General features: G+C 40.2%; 1 protein-coding gene across 1 annotated transcript; it reads right to left on the bottom strand.

Moving 5' to 3' along the window:
* Positions 1–529: 529 nt before the first annotated feature.
* On the bottom strand, positions 530–22107 carry LOC142108931 (vomeronasal type-2 receptor 26-like). The gene is made up of 3 exons (XM_075192908.1): positions 22048–22107; positions 13576–13699; positions 530–1425 (listed from the first exon to the last, which is right to left on the bottom strand). The coding sequence occupies exons 1-3, from the start codon at positions 22105–22107 to the stop codon at positions 530–532; spliced, it is 1080 nt and encodes a 359-aa protein (XP_075049009.1).
* Between the last annotated feature and the right edge of the window lie 227 nt (positions 22108–22334).

Genomic DNA, 22334 nt, shown 5'->3' with positions numbered 1-22334 from the left:
TACTTTATTATACCCTCTCCCCATACCAATCAGGACATGCCTTCATTTAATTGTATTGTCAATCTAAAAATGATACATCTAGCGTTCCACTACACCTAGGGAAACCAGAATTAGGTTCCAAGCACATATCTTTGCTATTTGTTTTACATTTTTTAAACTATTTAAGTCTTAATCAGCTGAGCAGTTAATTCCAATAGAGCCCATCTATTCCAACCAAATAATTAATCTCTTCTCTTGCTGAAACAGGGGTTAATTTGTGTCACACAATAGTCCACATATGCTTATAATGTTTCTGTAAACTTGATTATATATTTTTCCATTATATATGCAGCATCATTAAAATGGTTAGAATGTTACATGTTACAAATACATTTAAAATAATCTATTTAAAATTACATTTAGCAGATATAAATGGATTCCCTTCCATTAAAGTCCAGTGCTAAGTTAATATTTTATACTACTAATTATATTATAAATAATATGATAACATAATAAAAACATTTCAAATGTAATAGCAGAGCACAGATAATCAATGAAGAAAGACATTTTGTTTCTTGTTTAAATCAGGTCGGAATAAAATAATATAGCATTTGGGAAGAAATATGCAGCCTAGCAGTGCAGAACTAGAAGCCAGGATGGCAAATATTTCAACAGCTACCATATATTTTCCTTTGGTGCTCAGATAGCTTGGAATGAAAGAGATCCAGACACTACAGAACACTAGCATACTGAAAGTGATGTGCTGAGCTTCATTAAACATGTCTGGCAACTTGCGGGCAAAATAGGCTACAAGAAAGCAAACCGATGCCAATAATGCATTATATCCAATCGCCATATAAAAAGCAGGTTCAAATCCTTCATTGCACTTTAATATCATAATAGATGGTTGAGATTTGGTGTCAAAGTCTGGGAATGGCGGAGAATAAAATATCCATAGAAAACATATTACCGCTTCTCCCAAGGAACATAAAAGAACAATGTACCTTGGAACCTTGGATCCAATCCAGTTCTTTAGTCTGCTGCCAGGTTTTATAGCATTGAATGCAATGACAACAGTGATTGTTTTTCCAAGTACAGAAGAGATACTAATAGTAAAAATGATACCAAAGGCAACCTGTCTTAGCAAGCATGTTACCTTCATAGGATGGCCAATAAATAATAATATACAGAGGGGTGACAACATGAGAGCAACAAGTACAGTATAACTAAGCTCTTGGTTGTTAGCTCTCACTATAGGGCTGTCCTTGTGTTTAATAAATATCCCAAGTATAAATGCTGTAGTGATAAATAGAACAATGGCTAGTAAGGCTAAAGCCAAACCAAGCGGTTCTTCATAGGACAAAAAGTCTACTGATCTCATGATGCACTTATCTCTCTTCTCATCCGGCCACTGGTCTTCTGGACACTGAAGACAATTCTCCATGTCTAATAGAAACAGAAGATACAGATGTTCTAAATAACAAATTACAATATAATTTAATATAAATTAACTAGAATTTCATCTTGTTCCTATATTACAATATATTATATTTGTATTAACAGTTATTTATATAGTGCCTACATAGTACAAAGCACTTTACATAATACATGATACATTCATATAATATAATTCATATCAGTCCATCCCTATGTTCCCTAACACACATACACACACTCATTTAGCCATAATTCAATTTACTTAACTATCTTTGGAGTGTGGGAGGAAATGTCCTGGTTGGAATGCTCATTATTCATTTTCTATATGTAGCACCTTAATAACTGGTCTGTCTGTTGTTTCCATTTCTGTGTCCACCCCAGCACTTCCTCTTTCTATTAACTATTCTGTCCTTCTTCCTAAACATTTGTGAACAGCACATTCCCCTTACTAATTTTCAATCTTTTTTATTTTCTATAATTTTATCTACACCCTCTTCTGTCTCCTTTTAATAAAGCTGTAATAGACTGTAGAGTACAGAAACAGTGCACATGTGTTTGCATATTTTAGCTAATTCTCATTAACTTTATTCATGATAAGTGAGTTTTACTTAATACTATTTTGAAAGCTAAGTGTTATAATCATTCTCTCTTGTATATGCCTCTCTTTCATTCTTAATTTCAACTGAGGTCACTTTCCTATCTCACTTTCTTTCTCTACTGCCATATATTAATTGCATCAAGTCAAATACTAGAGATGTTCACTCACCCCTGTCTTGGTTTTGCTTTTCCACTGTATTAACTTCTTGTTTTGCTTTTGGTTTTGGCAAAGACACCCTCACATGTGTTGGTTTTGGTTTTGGATCTGTACTTTTTTGAAAAATTACTAAAATATGCTAAAATCACATAATTTGTTTCTGTTTTTGTTCCTACATTACTATTAACATAAAGAACACTAATTTCCAGTCATTTCCATACTTTTCATCACCTCACAGGTCACAATATTATTTTCATCTACTTTTGGCTAAGGACTGCAGCAAGCTGACTTGATGCTAAGTGACAGAGCAACGACACAAACACACAGCAGTTCATAGCACATTTAGAAAACATTGCCACACAGTAGTGGCAGAAAACAAAAGTGGTGCAAGATGGACTTGTACTTAGGCCCTCCCTCCAATCCATATTTTAAAAAGCTTTAACAAACTCACACAGAAACAGGAGGGGTAGCAGGTACAGTTTAGCAATCCAAGCACTTCAGCGACAAGGAGTGCCAATTTTGTGGCTGAGGTGCTTGGCTTGTTTTGGCCCCCACAAAACAAGCAACCAATGGGCTTAAGGCAGATAAGTTAACAGTGCTGTCAATGAACTGTAAGACTGCAGAAGTTACTAAGCGACAGAGCAACAGTAAAACACAGGGTGATTTATATTACATGTAGGACACATTGCCACACTGCAGTGGCAGAAAAGAAAAGTGGTGAAAAATGGAATTGTCCTTCGGCCTTCCCACCCACCCTTATGTCAGATTGACATAATATGCTTGATGGGCAGCAGACTAGAAAAGGTTATAAAGTCGCCAATATAATGACATCGACAGCATTATTAGGACAACAATTAAAATGTAGATAGTGTTTATTAGGTTGACCATTCAAATGTAGACAGTATTATCACTATCATTAACCCTGTCCCTGTCCATAACCTGTCCCTAGACCTATCCCTATCCCTAGATCTGTCCCTGACACTATCCCTAGACTTGTCCCTAACGATATCCCTAGCCCTATAATAATTAAGTCCCCAATTGAATAGTCTACCTAATCATACTGTCCTCCATGTGAATTGGTGACTTAATAATATCGTTGACACCTGAATTGTCGACTGTTACACCAGCTGAAAGACCAAGCCCTAAATGTCAAATAGTGCAAGAAGGATTTATCCTTGGTAACATGTTAAAATGGATTGTACATTTTAACAAACCAATCACCTCAGCAACAAGGACTGCCTCTTTTGTTGCTGAAGTGATTGGTTTGTTTGGGCCCTCACAAAACTAGCTACCAATGAGCTTAATGCAGGTAAGCTAAGCTAGCAGTGCTGTCATTGAACTTTACAGTGGAAAGTTGTTGTTATCATCATCTGCAGCCTCATTCTCACCCTCAGCAGTGTGCACATTATCCTCACACAATATTAGTTCATCTCTGCTGAAATCCATCATTACTTTGATGTAATTGTCTTCACATTTTTAGGAAGTAGCCTCCTATGCTGATCGCTGACAAGTTTCACGGAGGTGCTGGAAACTTTCTGAGTACACACTGGAGGGTGGGCAGCTTAGGTATTGCAATGCAAGTTTGTACATGGATCTCCAAAATTGCCTTTTTTTCCTCCCAGTATGTAAAGGAACTGTCTGACGTGTCTATTTGTATGCTGTCGTAAAAAAAAATCCTCCACCCTTTGGTTGCCAGTCATGTCCCTCATAGAGTTTGTTGATCTAAGCTGGTCCCTGGTCACCTAGTGTGCCATTCCTTTTTCCTAACCAGCACAATGGGCAGGTGTTTAGCACCACACCTGCCCTCTTTCCCTTGCCCTCCTGACACTCCCTATATTCCTACCTTGATTTCCTTTTTCCCGGTCGTTCCATTTCTCCACTCCCTCAGTTAGCCAGAACCTTATTTTGATGCCTTTGTTTCTCTTTCCTGACTCCCTGCCACTGATCTTCTCATGCCTCTCCGCCTTGTCTCCTTCAATGTTAAGGGCTGCAGTACACCCCAAAGAGAGGCAAACTTTATGCTTCCCTCCAGGCCCTTAAAGGTGATCTTGACTTTCTCCAGGAAACGCCTCCATCCGAAACTTAAATCCAAAACATTCCCTCTCACTTATCATGCATGTGACTTTGCTAAGAATAGACATTGGGTGGCAATTCTTTTTGCTTGTCATATTGTTTTCGAGCATCTGGAAGCCCGTAGAGATAAGGAGGGTAGATTTCTTATTCTAGTGGGTAAACTGAACAACCTCCCTTGCACCTTGGTGAATACCTATGCTCCAAACCAGGACTAGCATGCATTTTTTACTCGACTGAGTACAATACTATCTCAGATTTGTAAGGGAGAATTGATAATGAAGGGCGACTTCAACGCTGTTCTTATCCCTTCCATGGGATAGATCTGCCCCCCCCCCCCCCGACAGGAGAGATGGGAGGAACTCCAAGGCCCTGCAAGAGTTCATGAGGCTGCATAATCTTTATGATACATAGCGGATCTCTAACCCTTTAGCTCAAGACTACTTCCTCTATTTCCCTGTCCATAACACATATTCACAAACTGACATTATCCTGCTCAGCCTCGACCTGACCCATAAACTCCTTAATTCTCCTATTCACATAATCAAATGGTCAGATCATGCCCCAATATCCTCAGACCTTTCCTCACCAGCACTACGTGCCTCCTCCTTTTCCTGGAGACTTAATGAGTCTTTACTATTTGACGGAAACACAGTAGTGCTCCTCAATTCCCTTCTGTCTGAGTATTTTGAAACAAACGATTCCCCAGACATTTTACCTACAACCCTCTGAAATGCCCATAAGACTGTCATCAGGGGTCATTTATTAGCCCTAGATGCGAGTGCAAAAAAGGAGAGACTCGCTAAAACTCTGTGCCTTACTGCCTCCCTCCAACAGCTAGAGACCCAACATAAATCTAACCCAGACCCTGACATTCTTCAACAAATAGTCTCCTTGCGAGGTGAACTTGACTTTTTGCTCTCCCACTAAGTGGCCAACAAGCTGAAATGGCAGAAAAGCATTTTTATGAAAAAGGTGACAAGGCCGATACGCTCTTAACAACTCGGCTCTGGACCAGGATCTCTGCCCGGAATCTCCTGGCTATCATTAACTCCTTGGGAATGCTGGTTTATGACCCTAAATCAATTTGTTCTGAATTCAAGAAGTACTATCTAAAACTGTATAATCTCCCTCAGTCCCCTCATGGAGTGCATAGAAAGATTTCTGATGGAAGCCAACCTTCCTAAACTGTCCCCCCAGGCAACACACCGCCTTAGCAAACTCATCACCCTAGAGGAGGTGGAGCAGGTTATAAAAGCTCAAAAAGTTAGCAAGGCTCCGGGACCCAATGGTTTTTCGGCAGGCTACTATAAGAGGTTTGCGGGGCTCTCCTGGCCGCTCCTTTTTCCACCCTCTTCAATTCCATTCTGAAAGATGCATCTTGGCCCAATGAATCCCTGGAGGCTCGGATCTCCCTGGTTCCCAAAGAAGGTAAAGACCCCTATAGTTGGGCTAATTATGGCCTAATATCCCTGCTCAATAACATCTTAAAACTCTATGCCACGATTCTCACTGACCAGCTAAACTCTGAAATTCCTGCCCTTGTCTACTATGACCAGGTAAACTTTGTCCCTGGTAGGCTGGCCAGGGATAATACAAGGAGAACTATTGACCTTAACCATATACTTAACACTAGGAAAACTCCCTCAATTATTTTATCCTCATATGCTGAAAAAGCCTTCAACAGGATCTCCTGGTATATACCCGATGGCACTTTGGCCTGTCTGGAGATTTTATTTCGAGTATACAGGCCTTGTACTCCCACCCCTCTGCCAAAGTCATGGTTAATGGCTCTCCTTCAGACATTATTTCAATTACTAACGGCATATGCCAGGGATGTCCCATCTCCCCACTGATTTTCGTCCTGGTCATTGAAACCCTGGCAGTCACTATCCGAGCCTCCCCAGATATAAAAGGTGTGAAGACAAGCACTGGAGAGCAAGCTCTCTTTTTTACCTTTCTGCAACCGCTAATCTCCCTGCCCAACTTAGTCAACCTTTGGCTAGATATGGCAACTTATCTGGATATAAAATGAATATAACAAAATCTGAGGCTCTGCTCCTTACCCTTCCCTCCCGGGATTGCCGGATGGGAAGGGTAAGGAGCTGGCAAAAGAAAAAACTACAGTACTTGGGGATCTACATCACCAAGTCCTACGAGTCCCTACACCAGGAGAATTATCCAGGTTTTTTCCTCAAGCTTAGATCCAATATTTTTTCCTGGCGGTCCTTCATTATCTCGTGGCTGGACAGGATCATAGCTGTGAAAATGACAATCCTCCCCCAACTCCTTTACCTATTACAGACACTCGCTATAAAGATAGCTCTCTCCGAATTATATTTATGTAACGACACTTGACCAAATTTGTCTGGTGGGGCAGGTCCCCCAGAGTTCGACTGGCATTACTTAAAAAACCTACAAACCATGGTGGTAAAGGCTTCTCTGACCTCAAAGCCTACTATTGGGCAGCTCAACTTAGTTAAGGGGTTGTCCTCCTATGCTACTCCAGCCTACCACTCTTGGGCAGATATCGAAACTGCTTATCTCGCTCTGCCATTATGTCAGGTATATGGGGATTAGCATGGTGGCTAAGTTGTTAGCACTTCTGCCTCATAGCACTGGGGTCATTTCAATTCCCGACCATGGCCTTATCTGTTTTGAGTTTGTATGTTCTCCCCGTGTTTGCGTGGGTTTCTTCCAGGTGCTCCGGTTTCCTCCCACACTCCAAAAACATACTAGTAGGTTAATTGGCTGTTTTCAAAATTGACCCTAATCTCTCTTTCTGTCTGTCTGTCTGTGTGTGTATGTTAGGGAATTTAGACTGTAAGCTCCAATGGGGTAGGGACTGATGTGAATGAGTTCTCTGTACAGCGCTGCGGAATCAGTGACGCTATATAAATAAATGGTGATGATGATGATCCATCTGCAGGATGGCCTTGAATAAATGCCTCACTACCTTAGTATTCACTAATCGGACCTGGGAGATCTGTAAACATCACCTGTCTGTGTCCTACCCCGATATCCTTCATGCCCCTGTGGCACAACCCCACTTTTCCTCAAGGTATGTTCCAACCCTTTTCTAAGGCATGGACCACAGCAGGTATCCGCTTTGTTTTAGACCTTCTGGTCCGTGAGAAGCTCATACCCTATTATGTTCTCTGCTCTATATTCCCCGATTTCCACCCACCTCTCTCTCAATACCTAAAGGTTAGACACTTACTACACTCTCACATACCTTATGTCTCCTCCCTACTTAAAAACCTCTGCCTTTCTTCCCTACTGCGGCGCGGCATGATTTCTTCCCTGTACAACCTACTCTTGGAAAATATGCTGACAACCGGGAATACCCACGAGAGGGAGTGGGAGAGGGAATTTGCACCCATCCCCCAGAGAACGATTGCTGGGAGACGATCAGATTCAGTCTGGCCTCAAGCTCTATATCTACACTAATTAAAGAGAATGCATACAAGCTTTACCGTTGATGGTATCTTACACCCGATAGGCTTGCACATATATAGCCGTCTGCCTCCCCTACTTGCTGGAGGGATTGTGGCCATAGAGGAACTCTATATCATATCTGGTGGTCATGCCCGTTCATCTCCTCCTTTGGGAATAGGGTTGCTGGTCTCCTCTCCTCCCTTCTCCAATGCCCTGTTAAGGAGGTTCCGCGGTCCTTTCTCCTTTGTTACCCTAAACCAGACCTCGATCCCCATTCAGCAAAACTGGCTTTACATGTCTTAGTGGCTGCCAGGTATCTGATAGTTAGGTCATGCATGAAAGCTTACAGAACCCCCTTGAGTCTCTTCTCTTAAGTCCTATATCTGGTTTATTGCCAATATGGAGAAAATTACCTCTCACCTGTGAGATAAGGAAGACAAGTTCCACCAAGTTTGGGCTCCCTGGCTATATCTGTAGTCCCCCCGTTCACCCCCTTTTGAGTAGCCTCTTCCCCATGTGATTATGGGGAAGAGGCGTCACGTTTCAAGTTATGTCACGTTTCGTGACATAACTTTGGCAACTTCCCAAGCTGTGTGGTCCCTACTTCCCCTGGCATGCAATAACTGACGACCAATCCCCCTCCTCCCCTCCCACCTCTGTTCACCTTAACTTACATTTATATAGCTTAATTCACTTCTCTTGTATTATCGTTTACATGTTTTACTACAAATAGCACTCTTCCTGTGAAATGTGACACTGGTTGGTCTCTTTGTTAACACTATTTCCTGTATGCTTGTTGTCACTTGTGTTTTGTGTAATAACATTTTTGAGATAAAATAATCCTCCACCATTCTTTTGATGTTGATAGTAGAATCAGGAAAGCTAAGTTTTTTCCTAGCAGCAGATGCTGGAAAAACTTAAGGAGTAGACACTGTTGTGTCATGTATCACTTGAGCTGTCAGCTTGTTCACCAGGCGCTCATTGCATCTCTTGAAATCTGGGTCAGTTGTTAATAAGGAGAAGACATAGGGCCTGATTCATTAAGGATCTTAACTTGAGAAACTTCTTATTTCAGTCTCCTGGACAAAACCATGTTACAATGCAAGGGGTGCAAATTAGTATTCTGTTTTGCACATAAGTTAAATACTGACTGTTTTTTCATGTAGCACACAAATATCAACTTTAAATTTCTGTGTACAAATAAGCTATCAAGTATTTGTGTGCTACATGGAAAAACAGTCAGTTTAACATAATTAACATACAACTTATGAAAATTCCTTATTCCAATGAACCTCTTTATGTCCCTCATATCCCTCCTGGGTTTCCCTTCTAGTCAATCACATTATTCTGCTGGTGCCCTAAGAAACCACTATCAATACAAATATTATGCTGGTTCCTCTATGAAGGCCAAAAAATCTCAAACATACAACCTAGATCACCACATACTTGTAACATATAGAGCGTATATATAACACCCCATGTTAAACAGGCTGAATTCTTCCTTTACCTATATGCGATGTTGTTGCAAGGTAAGTATTTTTCTCAAGATACAGTTCAGCTAGGATAATATAGAACAACTTTGAATTTAACAATACCACAAATAAATAATCAGGGCTGGCCATCAAATCTACATATTATATATCTCAAATGTAGATACTGACTTGATACCAGACCTGAAAGGGCCTGATGGCTTTTTGCCTCTTATCGCATAGACTTACTATATACCAACAGTGCTACGTTCTACAGTATAGTTCTCCTGGTAAAAATGGTAAATAAGGAGAAAATTAATCTCCATATACCTCCTCTATTTTCATATAACCATCCAAGGGTTTCAAAAACTTTCTGTCTTATTACTTATAAAAAACCATTTGACTTCAAAGTCCGAATTTAGACATTTAGGTGTTAAATTTCCCATTGAGTAAATAAGTTTCATCTCTGTTTTCGCGAGTTCAGCTTTCGAATCTTTTTTTCTCCAATCTCCCCACACTTTTTTTAAACCACAAAAGTATTTAATGGAGGAAATCTTGCATTCATGTTCAGCTTTACAATGTAATTATATTGAATGCAGTTCGAATCCTTTTGTAATGTTCCGAACATGCTCTCCCCATCGGTCCTTCAGTTTACGTCCCGTTCTACCGATATATTGCTTTCCGCACCCACATTCCACTAAATATACACAATTCTTTGTGTTACAGGTGATAAAATTCTCTATTTTATATACCAATCCTGTGGTGTTGGATTTAATTTCCACCTGTTTGGTTATCTTAGATTTAACATTTTTGCAAGCTATACATGATCCGCATCTATGAAAGCCTTTTGACTTTATATATTCCTTCATTGGTTTAGAACTAACACTTTTCACCAGAATGTCTTTCAAAGTCATGGCCTTCCTATATATGAAACGTGGATGTTTGGGAATAAATTCTTTCAAATCAATATCACATCTCAAAAGAGACCAATGTTTCTTAATAATCTTTTCTACATCCCTATAATGTGTATTTTATCTGGTGATAAAAGGAATACCACTTTTCCCTCATATCCTTCTTCAACAGTCTTCCAAATATGTTTAGGTATAAGTAGACTTTCCCTATCCATTTTTTGGACTTTATCTATCGTATATTCTAGATTAGTTTCTTGATAACCTTTCTCCATAAATTGTTTTTTAAGTTCTTGTGCCTGTTCTCTATATGTCCCCTCTTGGGTACAATTCCATCTCATTCTCTGAAATTGTCCCACAGGAATATTTTCAAGCCATTTCTCGTAATGATTACTGTTTAATGAAATGAAGGAATTTATAATCAGTTGGTTTACTATAACTTTTGGTATTCAGTTGACCTTCTTCTATGTAAATACATAGATCCAAGAAGTTTACTTTTTGGGCACTAACATCAAATGTGAGTTGGATGTTATAATCATTGGTGTTTAATTCATTACAAAATTGGGGAATAAAAGTATTACTGTCTACTGTCTTTATATATGTTTTTGAAGTAATAAGTTTATCTCTAATAAGAATTTCTAAATCAGGAAATTTAACTTTTTCTTGACTGTAATTAGCAGTAAATTTCAAGTTCAAAGTATTTGAATTGATATAAATCAAGAACTTTTCCAATTCTTTGATGTTACCTGTCCAGATACAGATTACATCAACTATGGATCTTTTCCAGGTGTGAATGTATTGACGATATGAATTATTGTTCCATATAGTGACATTCTCCCACCCGCCACAAACAGGTTTGCGCAACTGGGTGCGAATCTAGTTCCCATCGCAGTGCCGCAAACCTGTCTGTAGCGGGTGCCTTCAAACCAGAAATAATTATGTTGCAGTATAAAATCAATTTCTTGGATAAGAAAATGAATTTGCTCTTGTAGTAGATCTGAACTGCTAGAGAGTAGTGATTGAACATGATTACAGCCAGTTTTATGGTCTATAACGGAATATAGCGAAGTAATATCACAAGTCATGAGAATATAATGTATTTCCCATTGAATACTGTTAATTAAATGAATTACTTGATTGGTGTCTTTAAGATAGCTAGACTGTTTGACAACCACAGGTTGAATAAATGGGTCAATAGGGGGTAAGTTTCCACATAATCAGTCCCGCTATTGCTCAATCTATCTTAGAAACTCATTCTGGGTCCATTATTCAATGAATGCTTTCTAATTCTTCATTATACAAGGATACTTTGTGACTGCTCCTCTGTAGCAGATTGACTATCTCCATCCGGTCCACCTTTTTTTCAGTTTACAATCAAGAATTTGAACGGCCACTTTTTTATTCACTTAGCAATTTGGACTCCGGACTAACTATGATCACTAGTGAGAATATTGATGACAAAGTTGTTGTCATTGTAGATTGCTGGTGCCAGGATCTAACTGAGAGAAGGGAGCTAGCTGATGCTGGACTGCTTGTTGGTATTTTTTAGCATAAGATTCTAATTTTTCCAAAAGTTCCCATGAACTCTCTTTGAATGGTGTAGAGGAGAGGAATAGCTTTTTCTAGTAAAATGGTGTTATGAAGGAATTTGGTAACTGGGACACAAGACCTCAAGTAATTGTCGAACACCAGCTGCATTTATAGTGGATATTGGACACAGATCTAATACTAGCATAGTCCCCATGGCGTCTGTGATCCGCTTTGCGCCTCGGTGACAGCTTTCTTACTTTCTTCCTCTAGCAAAACATTGTTTAACAGTCAATTGTTGTAAACTACTAGTAGTCTTCTTCTGGGTTTAAGATCCACCCCCAGCAGCAGCTGTGGGACTAACGTGCAATAATTCCTCAGAGGAATCATGGTTAGTGGAGGAGTCATCTAGCCTTAGCAACTTGGATGCAGGACTAACTCCCTTCACTTGTGAGGATATTGATGATGAAGGTGTTGGGGGTGTAGATTGCAGGTGCTTGGATCTAGATGAGAGAAGGAAGGTAGATTATGCTGGACTGCTTGTTGTTATATTTTTAACATAAGTTTCTGATTTTCCCAACAGCTTTCCATGAACTCGCTTCAAATAGCGTAACATGGATGAGGTTCCTAGATGGTTAATGTCTCTACCTCTACTGAGTGTGGCTTTACAAATGCAACAAATGGCTAGACAACTGTTGTCAGGATTTGGATAAAAATAATTCCACACATAAGAGGTGGATTTTTGGTCTTATTCCTCTTATCACTGGCAAGAACTTCTACCACTGGTGCAAGACTTACACAAACAACATCATCAACATCAACATTCTCATTAGCTCCAACGTCCAGCTATTCAAATATCCCCCTAATCCTGTTGCAAATCCAAAGTCACATCCTCAATTTGTGTATCACCAGCTACACATGGGCTGCTCATCTACACATTTACAAAAATGGTGAATGGAGGCTTCTCTATGAGTACAGTATCAGAAACGTCAGGCATAGACGTAGCACTGGTGATTAGATTCTCCTCAGGAAATAGTGTTATTTCAGAATATGCAGTTTCTTCTACTGATTTACTGTGTTTTTTTCCAGCACTGCTTTTACACATATAATATTTTGGTCACCTCTTTTTTACTCAGAATGACAAGGTCTTGCATCGTCATAACAGACCTTAGAAGAAGATGCCTCACTAACAGTTGCAGAACTAGCACTCATACAGAAAGGCAAAAGCCTGATTCTTTCCTTGCCACTGTGTGTGTAGAATGACATGTTAGCAATTTTATGTTTTTCTTTAGCTTTTTTTGGGATTTCTTGTTTTTTGGGGTAAATGTATGAAGCTCTAATTCTTGCAAGTCAACGGAAATCAGCGACTTTGTAGGGGAAATTTAAAGTGACGATGGCTTGTAAAGGCAAACTTGTCTTCATAAGCCATTGCAGCTTTAAAATTCCCCTCCCAAGTCGCCGATTTCCAGCAATTGCAAAAATCAAAGCTTCATACTTTTACCCCTTGACTTAAAACCACTATGCACTTTAGCATAGGCATGACTGGTACCAACAGATGCTTGGTGCTCCTGCTCTTCTGTGGATTGATTGGAGTCCATATCGAAGGCACAGAGCACTGTCACTGGAGAATGGAAAGTGACAACACCCCTCCTGTTTCTTTGTGAGCAATGTCACTCAGAAATGTGACAGGAAACTGACAAGAACACTGCCACTTGGTGAAGGTCGGGGAGCTCGGTTTTTTTTAAAATGCGAGCCTGAGCATCCCTATCAAATACTGAACTGGTATTTATACTTACATGTGCCTTTTATACATGAATCATACAGAGCTTGAGCAAAAGAGAAATATGACTGGACTAACTGGAGAAAACCCAGGTCCAGAGGTAGTTTAAAGAATGAAAACACCTACACTATGCCACACCAGTGTTAAAAGGGCTATAAACATTGTGGAAAAAGCTTAGTTTTTATTAATAACACAAAAAAGTTGAGCTATCACCTGATGCATTGGAAACATGTCCTTCTGAACATCGTACACAGTCATAGCAGCATTTGGGGCTTCCCTTTATAACAGCTTTTCTGTACCCAGGTCCACAGGCAGGGACACACAGCGATTGGGAGACCTGCAAGTAAAAAATTCTCTTAATACTTGTCACAGCAGAAGAGAAAAGGTACTTCAGCAACTGTCTGTCATGCATTTTATAATTGTTTTGCAAGCATCTGTAGGTCTTGGTATCTTGCCAGGTTTTGCATACCATACAGATGCCAGACTAGGATACAGACTAAATATTTTTTTATTTAATATGTAACTCTTTTGGTTCACCAAATAGCACAAACTAAGCTCATTATAACACTTTTTCCACTTAAGTGAATGGGCATGCTTGAAGTGAGGCCTACTACAGTATATCTCCATACAGTTCCACCATTAAGCACAATTTTAAGGTTCCACCGTGGTGCATAAATACATAGTTTAAAGTAAACTTCATACAGAACATGATTCATTTAGACTAGCGCACTGTACTAGCATGTGTCACAAAGTGTGTCAATCACTGCTCACTCTGGGTTGTGCCAGATTGCATTGTTAGTTTAATTGAACCATACTTTATTGGTGGAATACAGATATTTTAGCTAAGAAGATTCACTTTCATGATGAAACATTTTTTGATGTGCTGTAGTCTTTTAAGTGCAGTATAGAGTAATCAATGATTCAAAATTAAAATGTCAAATTAGGTTTTACCCTTTCATTTATTGATTTGAGATAGTGTTTCCATTTCACCATCATTATCATCATCAAAGTTTATTTATATGGTGCCATAGTCAAGTTAAATTACAAGAATGCAGTCAAACTATATGAATACAGATAGGGTGATATCCATACAAGAATAATACACAAACACACAACAATGCTTGAGCACAATTAAACATAATAGTAATAACAAGAATGAAAATAGATGTCAAAACAGTGATAAAATAAGCAGGAAAACAGCATGTGGTGCAAGAAGAAGGCACGATATCACCATTCAGCATAATACATAATAGGGACAAACAAGATAGACTGATGGACAATAGTATTGGTGTAGAGAGGATCCTGGTTGTGAAAGCTTGCATTCCAGAGGAATGGGAAGGGAGAGACAGTAGAAATATATGAGGAAGATGGATAGAATTAAATGGAGGGTTCTAGGAGGGGGAAGTTTATTCAAGCAACAAGTGGTAGGTTTGATGAATCTATGGTTGGGGGTAGTTTGGTAGGGCAAGATAAAGCATTGCGGTGGTTAGGTGCTGTTTGGGAGCAATCTTGAAGCTGAGGATATTAAAGGGTTGTAAATGGGGAGAAGAGGTAAAGGTCTGAGGTGGAACAGAGTGGTCAAGCAGGGGTATATCATGTGAAGATATCCGAAATGTAAGTTGAGGCAGTATTGTAGAGTGATTTGTAAGTGAGGGTGAGCAGATTGAATTGGATTCTGAATGCAATGGGAGGCCAATGAAGGGGATTTGCAAAGGGGTGCAACAGATGAAGAGTGTTGGGAGAGGAAGCTTAGTCTAGTAGCAGTGTTCATGATGAATTGGAGAGAGGAGTGATTGGTGAGGGAAAGGCTAATGAGGAGAAGGAAAATACTAAGTGAGTGAGACAGGGTTTGTCTATTTCCTGAGTGAAGGGGCAAATGTTGGTTATATTGTGGAAGAGAAGGCAGCAGAACTGAGAGATTGCCTGGATATGAAGAGAGAGGCTGATGGTACTGTCAATGATGACACCAAGGCACAGGCATGGAGAACAGGGGAGATAATGATATCTACTGTGAGGAAGAAATGGGAGGACCATGGCATCAAGAAGGGGAGATAATGATCTCAGATTTAGATATATTGAGTTTGAGTTTCCATTATCCTGGTGGAGATGGTTTAGAGGCCTGTGATAAGAAAGAAAGAACAAGGTCAAGCGAAGAAAGGTAGATTGAATGTCATCAGCGTAGAGGTGATAGTGTAAGTTGAAGGAGCATATGAATTTTGTAAGGGACAAAGTGCAGAGAGAGAAGAGTAAAGATCCTAGAACAGAGCCTTCAGGGGCTTCAAATAAGAGGGGGAGTGAAGATCATGAACTATCAACTAGAGATGAGCGCACTCGGATTTCCTGAATCCGAGCCCACCCGAACGTTGCCGATCCGAGTCGGATCGGAGACAGATCCGGGTATTGGCGCCAAATGAAAACCTGAAACCGAGGCTGAGTCATAATCCCGCTGTCGGATCTCACGATACTCGGAACCTATAAATTCCCCGCTAGTCACCGCCATCTTCACTCGGGCATTGGTTCAGGGTAGAGGGAGGGTGTGTTAGGTGGTCCTCTGTCCTGGTAGATCTCGTGCTGTGCTGTTTAGTTCTGTGCTGTGCTGTTTAGTTCTGTGCTGTGCTGTTTAGTTCTGCGGTATCAGTCCAGTGGTGCTGTGTGCTGTGCTCTGTCAATTTTGAGTTCAGTGGTGCAGTTGGGTCCTGTGCTGTGTCCTGTTCAGTCCAGTGGTCCTGTGTCCTGTGCTCTGTGCTTCTAAGGGCATAGTTCTTATTTCCCCAATATTCCCAAGTGTTTAAAAAATTAAAAAAAAGTTATAAAAAAAATACAAAAAACTAATTAAAAAAGTTTTTAAGTACAACAAAATTTGCAAAACCAATCCTGCAGTATAAGCCCATTGGTACTGCAATATTGCCAAGTTCACACATTTAGCATTAAAAGTCGAGTGGTACTGCAATATTACAAAGTTCACACATTCAGCAGTATCAGTCCAGTGGTGTTGTGTGCTGTGCTCTGTTAATTTTGAGTTCAGTGGTGCTGCTGGGTCCTGTGCTGTGTCCTGTTCAGTCCAGTGGTGCTGTGTCCTGTGCTCTGTGCTTCTAAGGGCATAGTTATGTCCCCATTATTCCCAAGTGTTTAAAAAATTTAAAAAAAGTTATAAAATTTAAAAAAAAATACAAAAAAATAATTTAAAAAAAAATTAATTACAACAATATTTGCAAAACCAATCCTGCAGTATAAGCCCATTGGTACTGCAATATTACCAAGTTCACTGATTCAGCAGTATAAATCCAGTGGTACTGCTATTACAAAGTTCACTGATTCAGCAGTATAAGTCCAGTGGTACTGCTATCACAAAGTTCACTGATTCAGGAGTGTATAAGTCCAGTGGTACTGCTATTACATAGTTCACTGATTCAGCAGTGTATAAGTCCAGTGGTACTGCTATTACAAAGTTCACTGATTCATTAGTATAAGTCCAGTGGTACTGCTATTTCAAAGTTCACTGATTCAGCAGTATAAGTCCAGTGGTACTGCTATTACAAAGTTCACTGATTCAGCAGTATAAGTCCAGTGGTACTGCTATTACAAAGTTCACTGATTCAGCAGTATAAGTCCAGTGGTACTGCTATTACAAAGTTCACTGATTCAGCAGTGTATAAGTCCAGTGGTACTGCTATTACAAAGTTCACTGATTCAGCAGTATAAGTCCAGTGGTACTGCTATTACAAAGTTCACTGATTCAGCAGTATAAGTCCAGTGATACTGCTTTTACAAAGTTCACTGATTCAGCAGTGTATAAGTCCAGTGGTACTGCTATTACAAAGTTCACTGATTCAGCAGTGTATAAGTCCAGTGGTACTGCTATTACAAAGTTCACTGATTCAGCAGTATAAGTCCAGTGGTACTGCTATTACAAAGTTCACTGATTCAGCAGTATAAGTCCAGTGGTACTGCTATTACAAAGTTCACTGATTCAGCAGTATAAGTCCAGTGGTACTGCTATTACAAAGTTCACTGATTCAGCAGTATATAAGTTCAGTGGTACTGCTATTACTAAGCTCACTGATTCAGCAGTATAAGTCCAGTGGTACTGCTATTTCAAAGTTCACTGATTCAGCAGTATAAGTCCAGTGGTACTCTCCTGTGCCGCATATAATTTTTAAAGGCTTTGCCGAGTGTGTGTGTCTTAGGGGTAGGCTCTCTTGTGCTACATATAATGGAAAACCAAAATTTGGAGTATAAAGTAGGGAAAGATCAAGACCCACTTCCTCCTAATGCTGAAGCTGCTGCCACTAGTCATGACATAGACGATGAAATGCAATCAACGTCGTCAGGCAAGCCTGATGCCCATTCTCCTAGTACAGGGCATGTAAAATCCAAAAAGCCCAAGTTCTCAAAAAAATAGCAAAAAGAGAAACTTAAAATCATCTGAGGAGAAACGTAAAGTTGGCAATATGCCATTTACGACACGTAGTGGCAAGGAACGGCTTAGGCCCTAGCCCGTGTTCATGACTAGTGGTCCAGCTTCACCCAAGGATCTAAGCCCTCCTCCTCCCCCCCTACAAAAAATTTAAGAGAGTTATGCTGTCAGCAACAACAACAAAACAGCAAAGAACTCTGCCTTCTAAACAGATGACATCACAAATCCCCAAGGGTGTTGTTGGTTGTGAACCCTGACCTTCCCACCACTGTACGGGAAGAGGTGACTCCATCCAGCATTTGCAGCACGCCCTCTGCATATGCTGGAAGGATCACCCACAGTCCAGTTACAGATTTGGCTAATGAAGGTGTGAATGTTGTACACCGGGAGGAGGATATTGATGTAGCTGGTGCTGAGGAGGATGTTGATGATTATGATGCAGACAGATACCAAATTGCCTTTCTCAATTTCTATTTATATTCTAGATTATATAACGGCTGAATAGTTTTCTATTTTACTCCTAGTGGAGAGGGGATCTGATGCAGACAGATACCAAACTGCCTTTGTCCATTTCTTTGTATATTTGAATTTCTAGTTCTACAGTCTATGCAGGCTGCTTTATTTATATTCAACTACAAGTGTAGGGCGGGGGGGGGGCATAGATAGCCACCAAAGTAACGTGGTCCATTTAATTTCCCTTTCTAGCTCCACAGTCCGTGCAGCCTGCTTTTTTTTATCTTCAAAGTATTTACAAGCCTTGCAATCTAAATTAACTAGAGGTAGTGACGTGGTAGAACTCCAAAAGGCAGTTTGGAAGCCCCTGTACAAACTGGCTCTATTTTAACTGAGTTGTCCCCCCTCCAGTGTGTACTCGGAAAGAGTTTTTAGTGCAGCGGGAAACCTGGTCAGTGAGCGGCGAAGGAGGTTGCTTCCTCAGAACGTTGAAAAAATGATGTTTATAAAAATGAATAATCAATTCCTCAATGAAGTACAGCACTGCCCTCCAGATAGTACAGAGGGACCTGTGGTTGTGGAGTCCAGCGGGGACGAATTGATAATGTGTGAGGAGGAGGAAGTACACACTGTAGGGGGAGAGGAATCAGAGGTTGAGGATGAGGACGACATCTTTCCTCAGTAGAGCCTGTTTAGTTTATAGTTGTACAGGGAGAGATGAATTGTTATTTTGGTGTGGGGGCCCAAACAAACCAATCATTTCAGCCACAGTTGTTTGGTAGGCCCTGTCGCTGAAATGATTGGTTTGTTAAAGTGTGCATGTCCTATTTCAACAACATAAGGGTGGGTGGGAGGGCCCAAGGACAATTCCATCTTGCAACTATTTTTTTGGCATTATGTGACCATTCAACAGTCGTTTGCCATGTTCAAAAAGTAAAAGAAAAGGTCAACAAATTCAAAAAATTTAATCAAAAGTTAAATGCCCTGTCACTATTTTAAACAAGAGGGTTTGACGTGCTAGAATTAGTGTAGTGTTAATATGTTATAAACACTACACTTGGAACTTGGAGGAGGTATTGTGGCCCCGGTATCCAATTTAGTACCGGGGCCACCCCACTACGCAGTCCAGATACTTGTTTGGTGGAATTCTGACCAGTTGAGGGTTTAACTATTTATTATATTGTGGCCCCGGTATCAAAGTTAGTACCGGGGCCACCCCACTACGCAGTCCAGATACTTGTTTGGTGGAATTCTGACCAGTTGAGGGTGTAACTATTTATTATATTGTGGCCCCGGTATCAAAGTTAGTACCGGGGCCACCCCACTACACAGTCCAGAATTTTTTTTTGTGAAATTCAGAGCCGTGGAGGGTTTTTTATTAATTATATTGTGGTGACCACTCCTCTACGCAGTCCAGATACATTATTCGGTGCGATTCAGACCAGTTGATGGTTTTCTTATTATATTGTGGTGACCCACTCCTCTACGCAGTTCAGATACATTTATTGGTGCGAATCATACAAGTTCAGGGTTTTTAATTTATATTGTGGTGACCACTCCTCTACGCAGTCCAGGTACATTTATTGGTGCAAATCATACAAGTTCAGGGTTTTTAATGTATATTGTGGTGACCACTCCTCTACGCAGTCCAGGTACATTATTCGGTGCGATTCATACCAGTTGATTGTTTTCTTATTATATTGTGGTGACCCACTCCTCTACGCAGTCCAGATACATTTATTGGTGCGTGCGAATCATACAAGTTCAGGGTTTTTAATTTATATTGTGGTGACCACTCCACTACGCAGTCCAGAAAGATACCTCGTTGCAACGTTTTGGACTAATAACTATATTGTGAGGTGTTCAGAATACACTGTAAATTAGTGGAAATGCTTGTTATTGAATGTTATTGAGGTTAATAATAGCGTAGGAGTGAAAATAAGCCCAAAAACTTGATTTTTGAACTTTTTATGCTTTTTTCAAAAAAAATCCGAATCCAAAACCTTAAATCCGAACCAAAACCTTTCGGCAGGTGTTTTGCAAAACAAATCCGAACCCAAAACATCAGGAAAATCCGAATCCAAAACACAAAACACGAGACACCAAAAGTCGCCGGTGCACATCCCTACTATCAACTAAAGAGACAGAGGCAAATATGGAAACCTCAGTTTTCAGTATGCAGAGGGAGCCATGTATGTCAAGAAAAATAGAGTGATCAACAGTATCAAATATAGGGAAAAAGTTCCATTGGGTGTCTATAATAAATTTTAATAGCACACATTTTCACTTGTTTATTAATCCTGCTCCATTAAACCAATATACCTTGTTTAACTACATTGCCCATGAACAACACCATCAGCTATCAGGTTCTTAATTTTGTGGTTTAAAAAAAAAAGGTTAACCACACATGGTAAGATTTGATTATGTCTCTGTGACAGAAACAATTCATTGCATTAAATACCAAAGTGGATAATGCATTTAACAAAGCCCAAACACGCTATAAGCTCAATATTGTCTCAAACATTAAAAACAATAATGACAGCAGATCAGAGTACATTACTCCCATTACCTAACAATTTAAACAAATCATATTATTTGTTCTGAAACCCCACTTTCCATTTTGAAGCATATATCACTTTACATGTACAAATATTGTGACAGTCAGGGAACACTGATATTATTATCAGTGTTCCTCGAATTCAAAAATTTTTATTGCTGTAGTGTACATAATATCTAATTCTATGTTAGAGAAAAAAGCAAAGAAATAAAAAATAACCCTTAAAAAGTTAGAATTTTTTTTCCCCATAATATGTTCATAAATTAAATATATATTTATTTGACTAGTGAACAAGCATATAACATTCCCAAGGGTAAAGTAAAGAATAAAAAGTCACACCTAGAGAAGAGCACATAGCGGTTGATGCAGAGTTGGTAACAAAATGGGAATAATTTGCTCTAAAAAAGAGCAAGGAAAAATAATGTATTTTCACGCATCAAGCAGCATTTGCACGTGAGTTACTACAATTCACCATCAGCAAATATTTGCTCCTGCCCTATAGCTTGTACAAAATATATGCCTCTTAACAGATATATACACTGACGGATCCAGGGGGGACGATCAGGGCAATCACTCCCCCCTAGCAGGGGCTTGCTGCACGCTGTGGCACACTGTGTGCAGGTCCGTTCAGCAGAGACAGGGATAGGCAGATGGAGAGTGCTGCCCAGCTGCTCCGATTGGGTTTTATATACAATCAAAGTGGCCTGGCCGCATACTCTCCCTGCATGTCTTTGCCGAACGGACCTGCACACAGTGTTCAGCCGCAGCCAGCCTTAAAATGCTTATTGGCTGATATATTTAGATCCTTTAACTTCTTAACCTTATTTTAACCATTCTTGAATGAATTACACAACACCTTAGTGTAGCAAAATTAACGTAGTTTATTTTGAAGGTATGGTGGTGGAGAAAAAGAGCAGTCAGATCGACATCTGCCAAGCAAACCAGGTGCCCCAGCATTAACTATGGGACACCCGCAGATGGGGGACACCCAACACACCCCGGGCGCACATATCTACCTTATATGAGGCATTCGCCCTGGGCACTGCAGAACCCGCAACCCTTCTGGGCTAACGGAATGAAATCACAAACCGACCCGCACGGGTGGTACTTGGACTGAGACTATAGCCGACTTCATCGAAGAGAGGCGGGTTAAGGGTGCCCACTACCGTAATGTGCACCCTAACTACTGGCCATCGACTGTACTGTGTTTTCCGTCTATGCCCAGATCTCTAGGACCCAAGGCCCGCCACCAACCTACCCTATCGATGCTAAGCTCCTGTAAACCTTCCTTATACCGAACCATGCCCTCATCCCTCATCTGAACACCATCCTGCCTATAGAAGGGGGTTCTAATATCCAATAATCGGGTGCTCCATCCGCAAGCCACTTAAAGAGCAAGTGATCCGGACTACCAAACTACCACCTTTCTTCCTGCCATTGACCTATCCAATTAACCACTACCGACCCCGAGAAATGAAGATGCATCCCTTGCTGTCTAATGCAAAGCAACCCAATGAACGTATGAGTGTCCTAGCACCCAAATAT

The sequence above is a fragment of the Mixophyes fleayi genome, chromosome 12, assembly GCF_038048845.1.
Source record: "Mixophyes fleayi isolate aMixFle1 chromosome 12, aMixFle1.hap1, whole genome shotgun sequence".
In the NCBI taxonomy this organism is placed as follows: domain Eukaryota; kingdom Metazoa; phylum Chordata; class Amphibia; order Anura; family Limnodynastidae; genus Mixophyes; species Mixophyes fleayi.
This window is presented reverse-complemented; position numbering and strand designations above follow the sequence as displayed.